This window comes from Palaemon carinicauda, chromosome 32 (genome assembly GCF_036898095.1).
Source record: "Palaemon carinicauda isolate YSFRI2023 chromosome 32, ASM3689809v2, whole genome shotgun sequence".
Lineage (NCBI taxonomy): Eukaryota > Metazoa > Arthropoda > Malacostraca > Decapoda > Palaemonidae > Palaemon > Palaemon carinicauda.
The window spans coordinates 26015422-26033113 of record NC_090756.1 but is presented as its reverse complement, the minus strand read 5'-3'; the positions used below and the strand labels follow the sequence as shown (position 1 = coordinate 26033113).

Sequence of the window (17692 nt, the reverse complement as noted above, 5' to 3'; positions counted from 1 at the left end):
TCTAGCTTTTTACATAACAGAATTCTTCTCTCTGGTTATGGCACATTTTCCTTTTCCCTACACATATATTGAATAGTCTGGCCTATTCTTTCCACATTCCCCTCTTTCCTCATACACCTGACAACACTAAGATTACCAAATAATTCTTCGCTCAAGGGGTTCACTACTGCAATGTAATTGTTCAGTGGCTACTTTCCTCTTGGTGAAGGTAAAAGACTTCATCTACGGTAAGCAGCTGTTCTAGGAGAAGGACACTCCAAAATCAAACCATTGTTCTCTATTCTTGGATAGTGCCATAGCCTCTGTACCATGGTCTTCCACTGCCTTGGGATAGAGTTCTCTTGCTTGAGGGTACATTCGGACACACAATTCTATCTTATTAAGTTTTTTATAGTTTAGATATGAAAGATTTATTTTAATGCTGTTACTGGTCTTAAAATATTTCATTTTAGTTATTAATTACTTCTCTTGTACTTTCCTTATTTCCTTTCCTCACTGGGATATTTTCCATGTTGGAGCCCTTGAGCATAATTATAGCATCCTACTTTTCCAACTATGGTTGTAGCTTAGCAAGTAATTATAATAAAGGAGTCAGGTTTGTATAACTAGGAAAAATACAAATTGCTTGAAAACTTTGTCTTTCATACTTTCTGGTAAGCAAAGATACATAATTTTCTTTTGTTCATATTATCAATACTATGGATATGATGTGTCCTACTATACAAGCGGCATTTTTAGATTTTTTTCAGAAGCAGGTCTTCTGAAAACTATTTAACTTCTATAGTGACATTCAACTTTTATGGTTTTAGTTGAATATTCTTTTAATTTTTATATAAAATAAATGATATTAGTGTCAGTGACCTTAGATGTCAGGATCCCTGAAAACTTTGAATCAATCAATCAATTATCAATACTCGCTTTTGTGCTTGAGATTGTTAACTTTGTGGAATTTTCATCTCGTCCTTCCGCAGAACCTACATTGCGCAGCCGGCTTCATCCTGGCTAGACGATTACATGGATTGGTCTTTGTATAACTTGGACAGCCCCTCTGGCGACGTTCCGTGCTGTCGCATAAATGTGGAGGACAATTCCTTTTGTCCGGCATCTGATATGATGTCCAATTGCACAGACTGTAATATCCAGCCCATGGACGTAAGTTGACTTGGAGTATTTATTATTTTATAGCTTTATACAGATTATTACCTCCGCCAACAAAGTTGGAAGGAGGTTATGTTTTACTCCCTGTTTGTGCGTGAGTGTGTTTGTTTGTGAACAGCTTCCGGGCCACAATTTTAATTGTAGAGTAATGAAACTTGGAGAGATTAACTGTTACAGTACAGTATGTAAAAAAGCTGGAAGTTATTAAATTTTTGAAGGTCAAGGTCACGGTTGAGTATAAGGTTGAGAAATAAGGTGCCGCAGTGGAAGTCTGCTCTCTACTGATTGCCCCTCTAGTTTCCAATGGGATTTTCATACTTGTGAAAGAGAGGAGTTGTTAAAGTTAACTAAGGAAGCCCAGTGCTTTAATTGTTTTTTTTTTCTTTGCACTAAATATTAACCCTTTTACCCCCAATGGACGTACTGGTACGTTTCACAAAACTCATCCCTTTACCCCCATGGACGTACTGGTACGTTTCACAAAACTCATCCCTTTACCCCCATGGACGTACTGGTACGTCCTTGCAAAAAACTGCTTTTTAATTTTTTTTTTGCATCTCTTTGATAACTTTATGAGAAACTTCAGGCATTTTCCAAAAGAATGAGACCAATCTGACCTCTCTATGACGAAAATTAATTTGTTAGAGCAATTTAAAAAATATATATGGCGAAATGTGCTTAAAAAAAAAAACGCCCGGGGGTTAAGGGTTGGAAAGTTTGAAATAGCCTGGGGGTAAAAGGGTTAATATGTTGTGTTAAGTTGCATTATGATATATTTTTCCTTGAAGTTGTAAAAGCATCTGTTATTGGGAATGTTTTTATTTTGTAAAAAAACATGTCAATATGTTTTGTAAGGTTTTGGATACAGGTACTTTGATTTTAGGGAATTACTTGTAACACTTCCTGTAAAATGCCATTTATCATTCTATATGCAGTTTTTATACTTGTAAGTGATGTGTATTAGTTATTTAATTGAAATTACTTGAATCCTATTCAATTTTCAACTCTTTAATCCTTCGTCTTAAATCTATGTCTACTCTTATTCTTAGTTTTTATTACTGTAGTTCTATACATATTGTTTTGTATTCCATTAGAATTTGTATCCTTTATCAAACGTAATATTTTCCGTCGCTTCTAATTTGACTTATGTATCTGAATTATTAAGTTTTGAAGTTTTCTTCAGTGTTTGGGCAAAAAAAGTTCATAACCTTTCAAGATTTTGAATTAAAGTATATTATTTTACTGTTTTCTGTCATCAGAAATTAATTTATGTTGGGGATTCATTTCCTTTAAGTGTTCAAAATGCAATTTATTTTACACTAACGTCACACATGGGATAATTGTTTTGGCACTTTGGGGTTTGCTTCTGGATTGCAAATGTCCCCCAACTTTGGAAGAGGGTAACTTTTAGCATTGAAGCTATGCAATTTTGATAAGAAATATATATATATATATATATATATATATATATATATATATATATATATATATATATATATATATATATATATATATATATACACACACACACACACACACACACACACACTGTATATATATAAATCGCTACCTTAAAACATAAGTTGAGACTGCGGTATCCCTGGCCAGTAATATCTTGTATTATTGAGATTTTATTTCTATGCAGTAAACCTTATCGAATCTTATCTCGTGGCAGGATGGCTTGCGACCCGACCCCTCTTCTTTCATGGAGTACTTGCCGTTCTTTTTGGAGGACGTGCCGAACGAGGACTGTCCGAAAGGGGGACACGCTGCGTATGGGCACGCCGTTAACATCATCAAAGATAAGAGAAACGAGGTGTGTGGTTTAGGACCTATTAATTCGTCTCTTTAACAGGATCACGTAGATTGTCATGTATGGGGCTTTATTAATTTACCAAAGGTAGGCTTCGTGACTGGTAAGAACTGATTGAATTAGAGATAAGTAGTAATATAACATTTAAGTTTGCTAATAGTGGAGGCTGACTGAGCAGAGATCTGGGAGGGATTTGAGCCTTCGGGTAAGTGGTCGTATAGCCAGTGAATTTAGCCTTCTGCAAACATTGCAAACATTGTAGAAGCTATGTAGTAAGTGCAAATGGGTGTCTAGCCTTTGAATTTAACTGCACAGCTTCCGCATCGTTTACAACACTTCCAGAAGGCTAAAATCACTGGCTACAACACCATTTCTGCATACTGCACAGCTTTAATAACCCCTAAGCTTAACCAACCTTCACACTTATCCAAATTATTATTATGAAAGTTATGTAAAGGTTTCTTATTTTTTTGTGGGGCGCCCCAAGATGCATTGTTCTGATAATTATATCAATTTCATTTATGAAAACTGTATAAAGGTAAGTTTATTTTTTTGGTTAAAGTGGCATAAGAAATTTTTGAAGAGTATATCTTGAAGACTCATGCGTTGAATTTTCTGTCAGGTTTATTTTACTTAGATTTTGTTGCTTATCATAAGGCGAGAATGCCAAGGTATTGGATAAGCTGAATGGCAGCGGTACTAAATTAGTAATTAATTGAAAATTTTGTTTACGGAAACATTGTGTTTATAGCAATTAATTATCATTCTTATTGTGCTTTAATTCAACCTTTAGGTATGATACGTGTTCATTTGGCACACCTCCGTCATTAGTTTGCTTTCCTGTACCGTAATACCTATCTCCTATCAGTTGTAGAGACGGTGCATTGAATGCAAGCGGTGTTGTAGGAATTGATGTAAGCCTTTTGGCTGCTTTGCAAACGTTATAGAGGCTGTCTGAGGAAAGACTGCCAGTGGGAATTGATGTAAGCCTTTTGGCTGCTTTGCAAACGTTATAGAGGCTGTCTGAGGAAAGACTGCCAGTGGGAATTGATGTAAGCCTTTTGGCTGCTTTGCAAACGTTATAGAGGCTGTCTGAGGAAAGACTGCCAGTGGGAATTGATGTAAGCCTTTTGGCTGCTTTGCAAACGTTGTAGAGGCTGTCTGAGGAAAGACTGCCAGTGGGAATTGATGTAAGCCTTTTGGCTGCTTTGCAAACATTGTAGAGGCTGTCTGAAGAAAGACTGCCAGTGGGAATTGATGTAAGCCTTTTGGGTGCTTTGTAAACGTTTGTAGAGGCTGTCTAAGGAAAGACTGCCAGTGGGAATTGATGTAAGCCTTTTGGGTGCTTTGTAAACATCGCAGAGGGTGTGTGAGGAAAGACTGACAGTGGAAGCACCTTCTGGAAATTATAGCCCTCTTGTAAACGTTTTAAAACGTTCCTAGAAACACAGAAACAAACACACGTGGGTACGCACACAAACACAGCCCATGAATCATACATACAGTACAGAAAGCGAAATTATGTTTGAGTTAAAATTTTACCTACAAATGTATTACGGGAAAGAAGAGTATTTGTTCTTTTATCTTTCATCCCCTCTAGAGACTTATCTCAGTCTTTGAGATCGTACTCTATTTTCCAATTGCTGGACTTGGGCCTTGGAATGTGGGCTTCTCACTAGCCTCTGGTCTTAAATCTTAGCTTTCTACAGTCCCATGTGTTCTAAATATTCTCTTCCATTGCCATGTCTACTCAAGGTAGAATAGTACAGGCTTTTTTTTGTATCACATACTTTTGCTCTGTTTATGAATGGGGCCAAGTCAACTTTCTGTGCATCCTGATGTCTAGTGGAACTACAGTAATGCTGCGAGGTACAAAATGAATGGCTTTCGTTTTGAGAATTTTTCATATTATGAGTCGTGTTTTACATGTAAATTGCCTAATTCGTTCCAAACCCTACAAAAACACCACATTAAATTATTGTGTATAATAAAGCTATAACCACAATGAAATACAACCAAATACATTTGAATCATTCAATATACGTAACCTAACTGTTAATACCTTTAAATCAAGTAGTTATTAGAACATAATGCAATAATAAATGGAAAGTGTATGTCCCCAAGGTAATGAAAATGTTCAATCTTCCCATCCATCGTCATGATGGGGTACGTTAATCCCTCACCATGTTGCGGTTCACCTGTTGTTATATGAAAACATTTTAATGATTTTGTTGGAGAGTTCGGAATTTAGCTACTGATGATAATTCTTTACTTTATTACTGTACATAGCTTACCGGTACTTGTTATTTAGTAGCTTTGTAAAGTTTGTTTCCTTAATGTTAAATTTATTTTTATTTATATATGCTTTTTCTTCAGAGTTTGGTCGGTGCCAGCTACTTCATGACATACCACACAATCTTGAAGACGTCGGAAGATTATTACGAGGCTCTCAGATCAGCTAGAAGTGTGTCCTCCAACATATCAAAGACTTTAAACCAAGGATTGGACAATCCAGTTTATGAAGTATTTCCTTACAGGTATTTTTTGCTTTGGTTAATCTTTCTTTAGTTGGCTTTAGACATTGAAGTTACCCTGATGTACTGTGATCTTAAATTATCAGTATTTGGAGAAATTATAATAAGATTATCTGATCGATCTAATTAAATTAAAACTGAACTTCAGATTAGGTTTCAACAATGATTAAACGTTTACCATTGCGTACTCAGAATATGCTTTATTCAAACTGATTTAGCATGATTTCTGTAGCCCACACTCTCTCTAACACCAACTCTACTGACTTTACGATTACTTCTGCAGCGTGTTCTACGTCTTCTACGAGCAATACCTGACGATGTGGCAGGACACGGGGAAATCCCTGGGGATCTCTCTCGTGACGGTGTTCATCGTGAGCATCGTCCTCTCCGGCCTCGAGATCATGTCGTCCTTCATCGTGATGATGACCATCCTAATGATAATAACAAACCTGTGTGGAATGATGTACTGGTGGGGCATTTCCTTGAATGCCGTCTCTCTCGTTAACCTCATCATGGTGAGTTTGCCAGTGAATAACGAAGCTTTTAATATTATAAAAAAAAGTAATGTAGAATATTTTTCTTGACATTCCATTTGAGTATTTTTTTATATCAATGATTTTTCCTTTTCTTCTGTTAATTCATTTCTTCCAAAGGATGAAGGAATTAAACTACAAGACTTTTTTTTTTTTTCATATCAACCATGTTTTCTTTTTTACTGTTAATTTATTGCTTCCAAAGGATGAGGGAATTAAACTACAAGGCTTATTTCTTCCAAATTTTCACACACTCTTATTGACTGTCCGATTTATTTTAACTTTCCTTTCTTTAATTTTTACCTATCAAATATGATTGTTTGATTAACGAAAGCATAAACACAATTCGGGCTATATATGTGGCTGCTTGTGCCTAGATTTTTTATATCTGTTGCATTTGAACAATGGAATGATCTTGTGTATAATGTGTCCCCAAGAATTCAAGCTGTAAGCTGAAGATCCATTGATAACCGGGCACTTAAGTTGACATCATAACTGGCTACCTATAGGACTTCCTTCAACCAAAAGAAAGCTTCCCATTTTGAATGACGAAGGTTTGTTTCGTGCGAAGGAAGAAATAAAAGTATTTTTAAATGATTTGTATTTTTCGTAGTTATTCAAACCTGATTCGTTTAATTTTCACTTTCTACCTCATCCACAATGCAAGTGCCATCCGATGTAAAATGTCTTACCTGGTGCAAGTCAGGCCCTGTCCAGCATACGTACTGGTGGAGGGAGGCTGCCGGAACCTTGATGATTCTTCATTCTCCTTCTTCCCCTTCTTCCCCTACGTTATCCCTACATTAAATGGTCGGTTGCCTGATGCGCCCTCTCCAGTGCCTTCGATCGAAGGCATCCTCTTCCACCAAACCTCTTCTCTCCATATCATCTTTCACCTTATCCCGGCATCTAATTCTCTGCCTCCCTTTTTATCTTCTCCCCCTTACAGGTTTCTCCTGAGTCCTCACTCCCTCTCCACCATCCATCCTCAACACATGCCCACACCATCTCAGCCGTGACACTCGTATCATCTCCGCCATCTTCACTATACCTGCCATTATTATTTCATCATTTTCCAATCTTTCAAATAGCATCTCCGCAATCTTCACTATACCTGTCATTATTATTTCATCATTTTCCAATCTTTCAAATAGTGATATTCCCATAATTCACCTTAGAATTCTCATCTTTGTTCTCTCAAGCTTTGCTTCCGTGCCTGATGCCGATGATTCTTCGTTGGCTGTTTCCAACTCGCACTAAGAGTATAAACCTTTTAAATAACTCATGTTTGTATAGTCTTGCTTTATTATTTACTAAAAGCATTTAGGTTGGGTACATAGGCAATGTATTCTAACGACAACAACCATTTCTTTTCCATCTTTTTTTATCTTTCCCTTCATTTCTCGGGTATTCGTAACATTCTTTCCTTTGCAGGCTGTGGGAATATCCGTGGAATTCTGCAGCCACATCACCCACGCATTTGCAATGTCGATGAGAGATACGAGATTGCAGCGTTCATATGACGCGATCATTACAATGGGACCCTCGGTAAGTGTTAGATTTCAAATTGAGATGGAATGTTGGTGGAATGACTAGGAAATTGTAACATTAGCAATAAGGACATATTGACAGCACAAGCAGAACATTCAAAATACATTGTTTATTTACCATCTTGGTAAAATGTCAAGTTGTTTTTGTAATTAAAGTGTTTTATTTGTTACTTAGTTATGTAGCCAAGTCCCTTTGTAAGTTAGGCTATTTATGTACATTATTATTGTTGATAGTAATATCTTTACTTCTGCCAACGAAGTTGAAAGAGGTTGTTTTTACCCCCCATGTTTGTGTGTGTGTTAGTTTGTGAACAGTGCTTCCTGGCCACAATTTTAATTGAAGAGTCATAAAACTGGCAGGGATTAACTGTTATATAAAAAGCTGGAAATCATTAAATTTTGGAAGTTCAAGATCAAAGGTTAAGGTCACAGTCGAGCAAAAGGTCGAGTAATAAGCTGTTGCTGCAGAGGTCTTTGCTCTACTGAGTGCCCTTCTTCTAGTTCATTGATATTGTTATCATCATTTTAGAATATTATTATTATTATTATTATTATTATTATTATTATTATTATTATTATTATTATCATCATTATTGTGAAGCAATAGAGCTACCAACTGTGCCAATAGAGGCTATACAGTACAAGAAGTTGGAACCTAATTACATGGCAATGTTCTTAAGTGTTACATGTCTTCCATACTAGCTAGGTTTCCTCCACTTATCCCTAAATCATTAGCCTTTTCCCCAAGTCGTAGCCTCTAATAGGAAGGGAAATGTATCTACAGTACATATAATATAAATGTTTTTAAAACTACATCCATTTTTCCCGTTACAGGTCCTCTCCGGGATAACGTTTACGAAGTTCGGAGGCATTATCGTGTTGGCCTTCGCCCACTCCAAGATTTTCCAGATTTTCTATTTTAGGCTTTATTTAGGAATTGTCCTAATTGGGGCATCCCATGGCTTGGTCTTCCTACCTGTACTGCTGAGTTTCTTTGGTATGTATAGATCAAATTTTATCGTATCATGTAGGCATACAGGTATACGATATTTACTGTTGTTGCATTACCCAAGTTTATGCACTATAGCTCCGTCTTTGTTTCCTTACAGGTTCAAAATTTAGATTTTTCTTAAAATTTTCTGAAAGTTTATTACTATGTAAGAGCCCAGTACAGTATTTGCTATTCGCCTGTACATTTTGAAATCATTAACTGTACAAATATAAATGGGTTTTCAAAGTTTCATCATCATCATCATCATCTCCTCCCACGCCTATTGACGCAAAGGGCCTCTTGAAAGATTCATCCTTCACAGCTAATTGAGAGAGACTGATATCAGATATCTTTTCCTAAATTTTGAGCCATTTTATTCCTCCGTTTCGAGTAATTGGTGTTAGCCAGTCGTTATGCGGAAGTCAATGCATTTGAACAATTTTTAGGCTAATCTGTGCTACATCAAATTTGGATTATGTTTACGAAGTATATATCATAGCCTTTGGAAACCTTTCACAGTACAAAGAATTAAACCTTTTGCAGATGTGTAATAGTAAATATATTTCAGTATACAAAAGGTCCTCAACATACAAAATTGATTCCAAGTAGCTGTTTGTAAGTCCAATTTTATCAAATTTTGGCCTAGGGTTGGCCTTACCTGAATCCCATACCTATGATTTTCAGCAATAAAAATCAACAAATAGTTGGGTTTCATATGAAATCGATATCAAGTTATTACAAATATTGTTTTCCTTGCTGTATTAAACGGATTTTGAAGCAAAGCGCAAAATCTATTTTTGGGTGATAGGGCCATGTCGTCCTGATGGAAGGTTCCTTTAGGCAGCTTTCCAAGGGATATTTGGCTATAGTGTTTTGTAGCCAAATATCCCTAAGAAAGCTGCCTAAAGGAACCTTCCATCGGGACGACATGGCTTGAGCCCAAAAAAATTATATAATATTGTGTTTTATTACGGTATTTCATTATCTGATCTTTTTCGTTTTCTGTTGGATTTGTTTTTATATCTCCGAATCTTTTTAAGTTGAGGAGCTTTTGTATAGTGTTGTATTTATAATACAGTATTACCATGATCCAGTGTCTTTTAATATTGGAGGGATCTGAATGTCTGGGTCAGTATTATAAAAAAAAAACTGTAAATAAATGCTGGAAGGTTTATATAAAGGCATGCAAAGGTTCATTATGTGGTCAACTCATAGTGTAGGCTAGCTCACTCCAAACCCTAGTCTAACCCTACCAATAATGTACCCGAAGATTAACGTTTGTAGAATAGTCAGTCGACCTTCTGATCTGTAGTAACAGCAAGCAAAGGTATAAGATCATTATTTACACTTTATATGAAGAGTAATGTTCATTGTTTGTCTATGGATGTACAAGGTAGCTTTACTTGAAACCTAAATAATCACTGATGAGAAAAGTTTAGATTTTTCCCGTTCTACAATATCTCTCTCTCTCTCTCTCTCTCTCTCTCTCTCTCTCTCTCTCTCTCTCTCTCTCTCTCTCTCTCTCTCTCTCTCTCATATGCTTTTATTCATGTGTATGTAGAACAATATGGAACCAGCACATTAGAAGTATTACTGTATTATCAATTTTAATCTTGTTTATATATCTAACAGAATACAATATCTCTCTCTCTCTCTCTCTCTCTCTCTCTCTCTCTCTCTCTCTCTCTCTCTCTCTCTCTCTCTCTCTCTCTCTCTCATATGCTTTTATTCATGAGTATATAGAACCATGTGGAACCAGCTCACCAGAAATATTACTGTAGTATCAGTTTTAATCTTGTTTATATATCTAACAGAAAACTAAAAATTATCAATGTTTCAGCTCTGTTAGCATTTGTCTAAAACATGTGCAGTATTTGTATATACAAAGGGTTTATTTACTTATACTGCTGTACATACATATGTTCATGTGCATTTATAAAGCTGAATAGGCAAATTTGAAGGGAAATAGAAAGTGTAGATTGATTTTAATAAAAGAAATTATTTAGAAATATATGTACAGTAACAGGGAGAATACTTGTAAGTACAGTATAATACATTCTCTTGGGAGATTACAGCTGTAAAGGTTTATATGAATTATAGTATCTCGCTAGATTAATCTTAGCTTTCAAAATGTCTCTTCGATAAAGTACTTTACCTAGAAAAGTAATATTATGTTGACGGAGTAGTTTAAGTATTTTCAAGGCTCACAATAACTATAGTCAATTCTTTTTAGCGAGGCAGATTTGCACCGACTCGCAGGGGTGCCCTTTTAGCTCGGAAAAGTTTCCTGATCGCTGATTGGTTGGGCAAGATAATTCTAACCAATCAGATAGCAGGAAACTTTTTCCGAGCTAAAAGGGCACCGCTGCGAGTCGGTGCGAATCTGCCTCACTTAAAAAAATTTACTATAGTTTATCATTTGTTGGTTATAGAATAATGATATATAATCCCTATTTTATAGACGTACTAGTAACAAACTGGGGAAGATAGTCTAGGTTACTCTAGAAAAGTGCATTGGGATTTCTGAACATAAGTTACGGATACATTTGCGACCCGTTCTTGGGGTGTTTGTAATATTGGGGGTCTTTTGAACAATGCTCATAGTTAACATTTTATTTATCAAAGCATGGAACACACTCTCTCTCTCTCTCTCTCTCTCTCTCTCTCTCTCTCTCTCTCTCTCTCTCTCTCTCTCTCTCTCTCTCTCTCTCTCTCTCTCTCATATCAAACTGTACATATATGTCTTTTGTAGCTCTTTCTTAGTTTGTTAACCAAAATGGGTATTTGTAATGAAAACCTGTAACTAATTCTGAAGGAAAAAGTTAGCTTTGTAAGGAATGATAACCGACACAACCAAAGTTTTGATTTTTTGTTTCATTCAAGTTTTCACATTTTGTTTACTTTGAGTCGGATTGATTTTACTTTTTAGTTTAATTTTCAAACTTCGTGCTGTCGAACAGTCTGCGGTAAGTAGTAATGCCCGATTTCACCTCTGTACTAATATGTCAAAGTTTGTTTCTGTAACTTATTTATGATTTTCATAACAAATGTAAAACTGCTCAGAAGCTCTTGTTTGTTATGGTATAAATTCATGAATAACTAAAATCAGTACATATATTGAAGAATGAATATTCCATGTCAGAAGCTTTTAAACATTCATTGCAGTGCCACAATTTGTGCTATTCGAAGCATATGTCACCCTTTTTTAACTGCTTTTGAAATGCAGCCCTCACCATTCTTGCAAGCAAAAACCTACTCTTAAAACAGGCTTTGGTATTTGTGTTCTGAAATATCCAAGAGTTTAGAGTGTGTTCCCTTATCCCAGGCTCAGCAGGCAATAGGGCACGGCGTCTTAAGAATGCCAAAGCAGCCGAACATCAGCAGCAGCAGGAGCAGGGTCGTCACTGGGCCAAGAAATTTCCTGTTGGACACTAGAGTACTGTCCCCTCCACCTCAGTAGTAACATGCGTGTATTCCCCTGTTCAGATTTCGTAAGGAAAACCAGGCTGATAGTCTTGCATTGTGCCTGCTCCCCTTGTGTTCATGCAAACGAGATTGGTACAGTAGTCGTATTGCACAGAGGTGTGGCAGTTTCTCTTTTCCATCATGTCTATGCTGTCCTGATTACCGTACACGGTACTTGTTGGCTTCATATTTTAAGTGAGGCTTTTATAAAGGAAGGGTTATACGGTTGAATGGTTCGTCAAACGCAGTTCAACAGACAATTGTTTGTGTTTAAAGTGATTTTCGAACATGTGAACGAGGTATTTGGTTGTCGAACACGTTTGTTGAATGGTTCAAAGAAAGTCTGTTTTTGCCTGACTTTTGTGGCCGGGGTTTCATTGTCCACAAACCTTATGCATTTATGACCGACCACCTCTTCGAACCGTTTGACAAGCAGGTTCGACTACCGGGTTCGACGAACTGCTCGACTGTGTCAACTCTGTTTAAGTCTTGTGCCTATAACGCAAAATATAGTCCTTATTTTATTAATCTCTCCAGTTCTTAGAAACAACTTGAAATGATGGAAGAAAGAATGGGAAAAGGGTGCATACGGATAATTTCTCACCAGGTGTTGGTCAAGTAATAGATCATTTCCATCTTAAACCTAACTTTGCATGTGGTCTAATAGGTGATTATGATAAATCAAAGGGTTTTAAGGTCAATTGGAAGAAAGGTAATAGTCCATGTTCATTATAATCATTGCCAATGCTTGTCGGTTTCTGCCAATTTTAAATAATTACGTAGATTAACTTTCATTCCTAAAATGTTATAGAAATTCCTATTCTTCTCCATCGCTTTTTAGCGTAATGCAGTCATTGAGAGGAATACTATGCCATGTTGTTCAAGGGAGGACAATATACTAAATATGACTTTTATATTTCATTCTCCTATTCATCAGATAGCGTCCTTTGTCGTATTCACTACACACACATTAGATGGTGACACTGATTATCTACTTGATTCTGTCATGAGTTCCTTGACAAGATGAATTGCACATTTTATACAGTTTATTTTGAGTTATTTATGTTGGCAGATTGGTACAGTAGAATTATTTATTATTTTATCATGGAAGGCATTAGATTCAATTATTTGTCACAACAGTCGAGTTAGACGGCATAGCTACGGAAAAGAAAGCTTTGACAGTCTGTCGGGCCTTGAAGATTCGCTTTGATTATGAAATACACACAAATTATAGGTTGTAGTAACCATAAACATGGTAATGGTGATCTTGATTGTTATATAGTTACTTTTTAAATTACCAGTTGTTGCACCGTTAACTGTTTACATTTACTAACACAGATTTGTTTCCAGCAAGATTTGTAAATCACCGTATCAGAATGTAAATATCTTAAGTTTATAAAGCCTTACCGATTACTTGGCAACAAGTGTGGATAACCGCAAGTAAATCGGCTTCAGTAGAAGCATTGGTAGCATCGGTGTAAATTGTTGGGGAACATTATTTTGAACATTATGTATATTTTTAAGTGTTTTCCTCTATTATTTTTGCATGCTTCTGTATATTTTCCTTAACTAGCACACAATCGGGATTCAATATCTCAAGGAAATTTCTTTCAAATCAATTTAATCCTTCAACCTCCAATGGCCGTACTGGTTCATTTAAAAAAACTCATCCCTTAACCCCCATGGACGTACCGGTACGTTGTTGCAAAAAGCTGCTATTTTCATTATTTTTTATAATTTTGATAACTGTATGAGAAACTTCAGGCATCTTCCAAAATAATGAGACCAACCTGACCTCTCTATGACAAAAATTAAGGCTGTCAGCGCGATCTAAAATAAAAATATTGCAAAATGCGCTTGAAAACTGAAAATGCCTGTGGGTTAAGGGTTGGAAAGTTGCAAATACCGTCGGGGGTAAAAGGGTTAAAGTATGATAGAAATACTTATAATATTCCCCTTTTAAATACAGTACTTCAGTGTAGTGAGCTTACTATCTTAGTTTGCCAAATTTACACTGTCGTAAGCCACCATAAACTATAACTTATGTCTGCATGAGAGGCGTTATATTCAGGATACACAGTGTTTTCAATATATATAAAAGACACAATGTGTTTTGAAGAACAAAAAGATTTGACCATTCAATTTGGGTTTTCTAATGCCTGGTTCAAGCACACTTTGATTTGTTCATACAATATACAGTACAGTAGTATGCTTTTTTTAAAAGTAGAAATTCATAAATACCTTCAATGAATAAATTTTTCCTCTCTGTAGTTTATCAATAATCTTTGGATGTGTTGAATAGTAAAGACTGGGATTTTACTTTTAAGGAATGAAGAATCATAGGAAAGCTTCCGCTTAAATGTTTTTTCAAAATTTGCAGATGTTATTTCCATATTAAAATTATTTTAAATTTTCATCTTTTATATACAGAGCTAATTCTAAAAGTATCATTTATAAACCACCAAATGAACTTTTAATTGAACTCATCCAATCGAAGGAAATTTGATTTTAAGAGTAACGTACTATAGTTGACATTTTAACCAGCGACGTCAATCGTCGAGATTCATATTGAGATTGAAAATTTAAATTTAACATAGTTTAGGCATAAAAAGAAGTTATGGTAGGAAATAATTTGGTTAATGGAGATATTCAGCATCTTTTAACCCTTTTACCCCCAAAGGACGTACTGGTATGTTTCACAAAACCCATCCCTTTACCCCCATGGACGTACCGGTACGTCCTTGCAAAAAAAATGCTATAAAAATGTTTTTTTCATATTTTTGATAATTTTTTGAGAAAATTCAGGCATTTTCCAAGAAAATGAGACCAACATGACCTCTCTATGACAAAAATTAAGGCTGTTAGAGCAATTAAAAAAAATATATATACTGCAAAATGTGCTGGGAAAAAAATAACCCCCTGGGGGTTGAGGGTTGGAAATTTCTAAAGAGCCTGGGGGGTTAATAGATTTATTATTTCCATTTATGTATGCACCATCTTTAGTTTGGGAGAACTGTACTCTACATTTCTACTTTTGTAAATTGACTACATTATACAATAATTTTTGACTACAGTATACAATAATTTACCGTTGTATTTTCTTGTCTGTATTAAGTTGTACCTTGAAATTTCAATCAAGTAGAGGTTATTTAGGACTCATTTTTCTTAGAGCTTACTAATCACATCTATGAAGGAAAGTTTAATCACTTTTGATAATAGTTTAAGTGGAAATAAAAAAAGACATCTTTATAATCAAAGTACTGTATTTTTTGTATACTGTTTATAGTCATTATCTTATATGATATTTTTTAGAGATAAGAATGCATGAAAGCAAATTAAGTGACATAAAATAAAAACAGAAGACTTACTGATGTTTGCACACTGAGATTCAACTCTGCACTCGGTTCAGACAGTTAAACCCTTTTCCTTGATGCCGGATAATTGATACTGTAGTTTAGCATTTATTGGTAAAGTTTTCATATTAAATTTGACAGATGGTGACACAAGCTATGTTAGGGCTTTAAAATATCAGTGAGTGTATAAGAAGAGCTAAGAGAGAGAAACGCAGACCATGAAATAAGAACGACAACTTAGTTCCTTTGGCTCTCAGACTGAATTGGAAAAAGCTGGCGTCGATAAGGGGAATGAGAAAAAGAATAGCATCAGCTTTGGGGAAGCAGACAGGAATAGATAAACTAGTGATACATGTACTAGACTGAAATACAATTCACCAATATTTTTCTCAATTTATTTCCATTTACAGTCCCCTCTTTCCTTCACATTTCTTTACTCTTTATTAATATAAATATCTCCGAGAAGACATCATATGAGTTCTCATACTTTTGACTAGTATGTAAAAAGTAATGTTTTTGGATATGTATGCTGCTATATTTTAATTTCTATAGAGGAACAAGTGCCTTCAAAATTTTCTTATACAGTAATACACTAAGACCTTAGACTCTGCCAGGAATACATGTGAATATTATGGTGAGGGTAAGGAGTTTGGGAAAAAGACAGATATAAATGATAAACATACATTAGGAGCAACATATTGTAAAATCCAGGAGAGTGACCCCAGACCTCCTCTATCAATTTTTTCTCCAGAAGTTTAGTAATGCAGTATTTAATTTAAAAGATTGGCATTGGCTGAATTGCTGAGGTAACTTGAGAAAAGAAATGGGTTCAGTTGAAAGACGAGGTTTGGAGGAGAGAGGAATTCAATATCCATCTCTTAACGCCATGGAAACCCACAGTTCGGGGTGATGGCTTTCCCGGTCATGATAAAAGGAATATCGCCCTCCCCCTGCCGGGATTTCCTAATAGAGACCATCATTGAGTTTTTCTATAAGATTGAATAGTCCTTTTGGAACTGCAGGGCCTTCTGCTAATATGAAATCCTGAACCCCATCACTGTTCGAAAAATTTTCTTTAGGATAAAAGAGGAGGAAATTGTTTTGAGAAAGAGGGGGCACAGGATGTTAGGTTGTAAACAATTGACCTTCATGAGATTGACCTCAAAGTCATTTTACGATTTATTAGACACCTGTTCCACATTAGTTAATGCTACCTTGATCCAAAACATTACCCAAAATAGTTGAAATTATTGAAGTGAAAGAAAATGGGATATTTTATATTTTTATGATATATATTGTATTTTTATAGCCCACATGGATTTTACTTAAATTAAGATCCTGATATAAAATCTTTTTGTATATTTGTAAAGACATCTGAAGGCTCCTCAACATAGATGTTTGTGGATTCAGTTACAATATATTCTTTGGATTTTTTTAAATAAATCCTTTTTGACAAAAATTTTGGGTTCACTTCAGTATACAGTACTGTTGTACAGGAATTAATTTATTTTTAACATTAGCACACGAGAACACGAGTTATCTGTTCTTGTACATGTACATTTTAATATATTCTTTAGATTTGTTGGAATAAATCCCTTTTGATGAAAAACTTTTGGTTCACTTCACTATGCAGTACAGAGATTAATTCATTTTTAACCCTTTTACCCCCAAAGGACGTACTGGTACGTTTCACAAAAGCCATCCCTTTACCCCCATGGACGTAGCCGTACGTCCTTGCAAAAAAATGCTATAAAAATTTGTTTTTCATATTTTTTGATATTTTTTTTGAGAAAATTCAGGCATTTTCCAAGAGAATGAGACCAACCTGACCTCTCTATGACAAAAATTAAGGCTGTTAAAGCAATTTTAAAAAAATATACTGCAAAATGTGCTGGGAAAAAAATAACCCCCTGGGGGTTAAGGGTTGGAAATTTCCAAATACCCCGGGGGTAAAAGGGTTAACATTATCACACGAGAACGCGAGTTATCTGTTCTTGTACATGTACATTTTAATATATTCTGTAGATTTTTTGGAATGAATCCCTTTTGATGAAAAACTTTTGGTTCACTTCACTGTGCAGTACAGAGATTAATTTATTTTTAACATTATCACACGAGAACGCGAGTTATCTGTTCTTGTACATGTACATTTTAATATATTTTGTAGATTTTTTGGAATAAATCCCTTTTGATAAAAAAACTTTCGGTTCACTTCACTATGCAGTACAGAGATTAATTTATTTTTAACATTATCACACGAGAACGCGAGTTATCTGTTCTTGTACATGTACATTT

At 35.4% G+C, this 17692-nt stretch overlaps 1 protein-coding gene across 1 annotated transcript in view; it reads left to right on the top strand.

Annotated features, from left to right (window-relative positions):
• LOC137625542 (NPC intracellular cholesterol transporter 1-like) overlaps nucleotides 1–17692 on the top strand; it is a 53671-nt gene that overhangs the window by 30707 nt on the left and 5272 nt on the right. Inside the window, exons 17-22 of the mRNA XM_068356452.1 lie at nucleotides 972–1152; nucleotides 2834–2974; nucleotides 5348–5508; nucleotides 5789–6020; nucleotides 7473–7586; nucleotides 8423–8585. Of these exons, the coding sequence (XP_068212553.1) occupies nucleotides 972–1152; nucleotides 2834–2974; nucleotides 5348–5508; nucleotides 5789–6020; nucleotides 7473–7586; nucleotides 8423–8585 (992 nt within the window). The remainder of the gene's footprint in view (nucleotides 1–971; nucleotides 1153–2833; nucleotides 2975–5347; nucleotides 5509–5788; nucleotides 6021–7472; nucleotides 7587–8422; nucleotides 8586–17692) is intronic.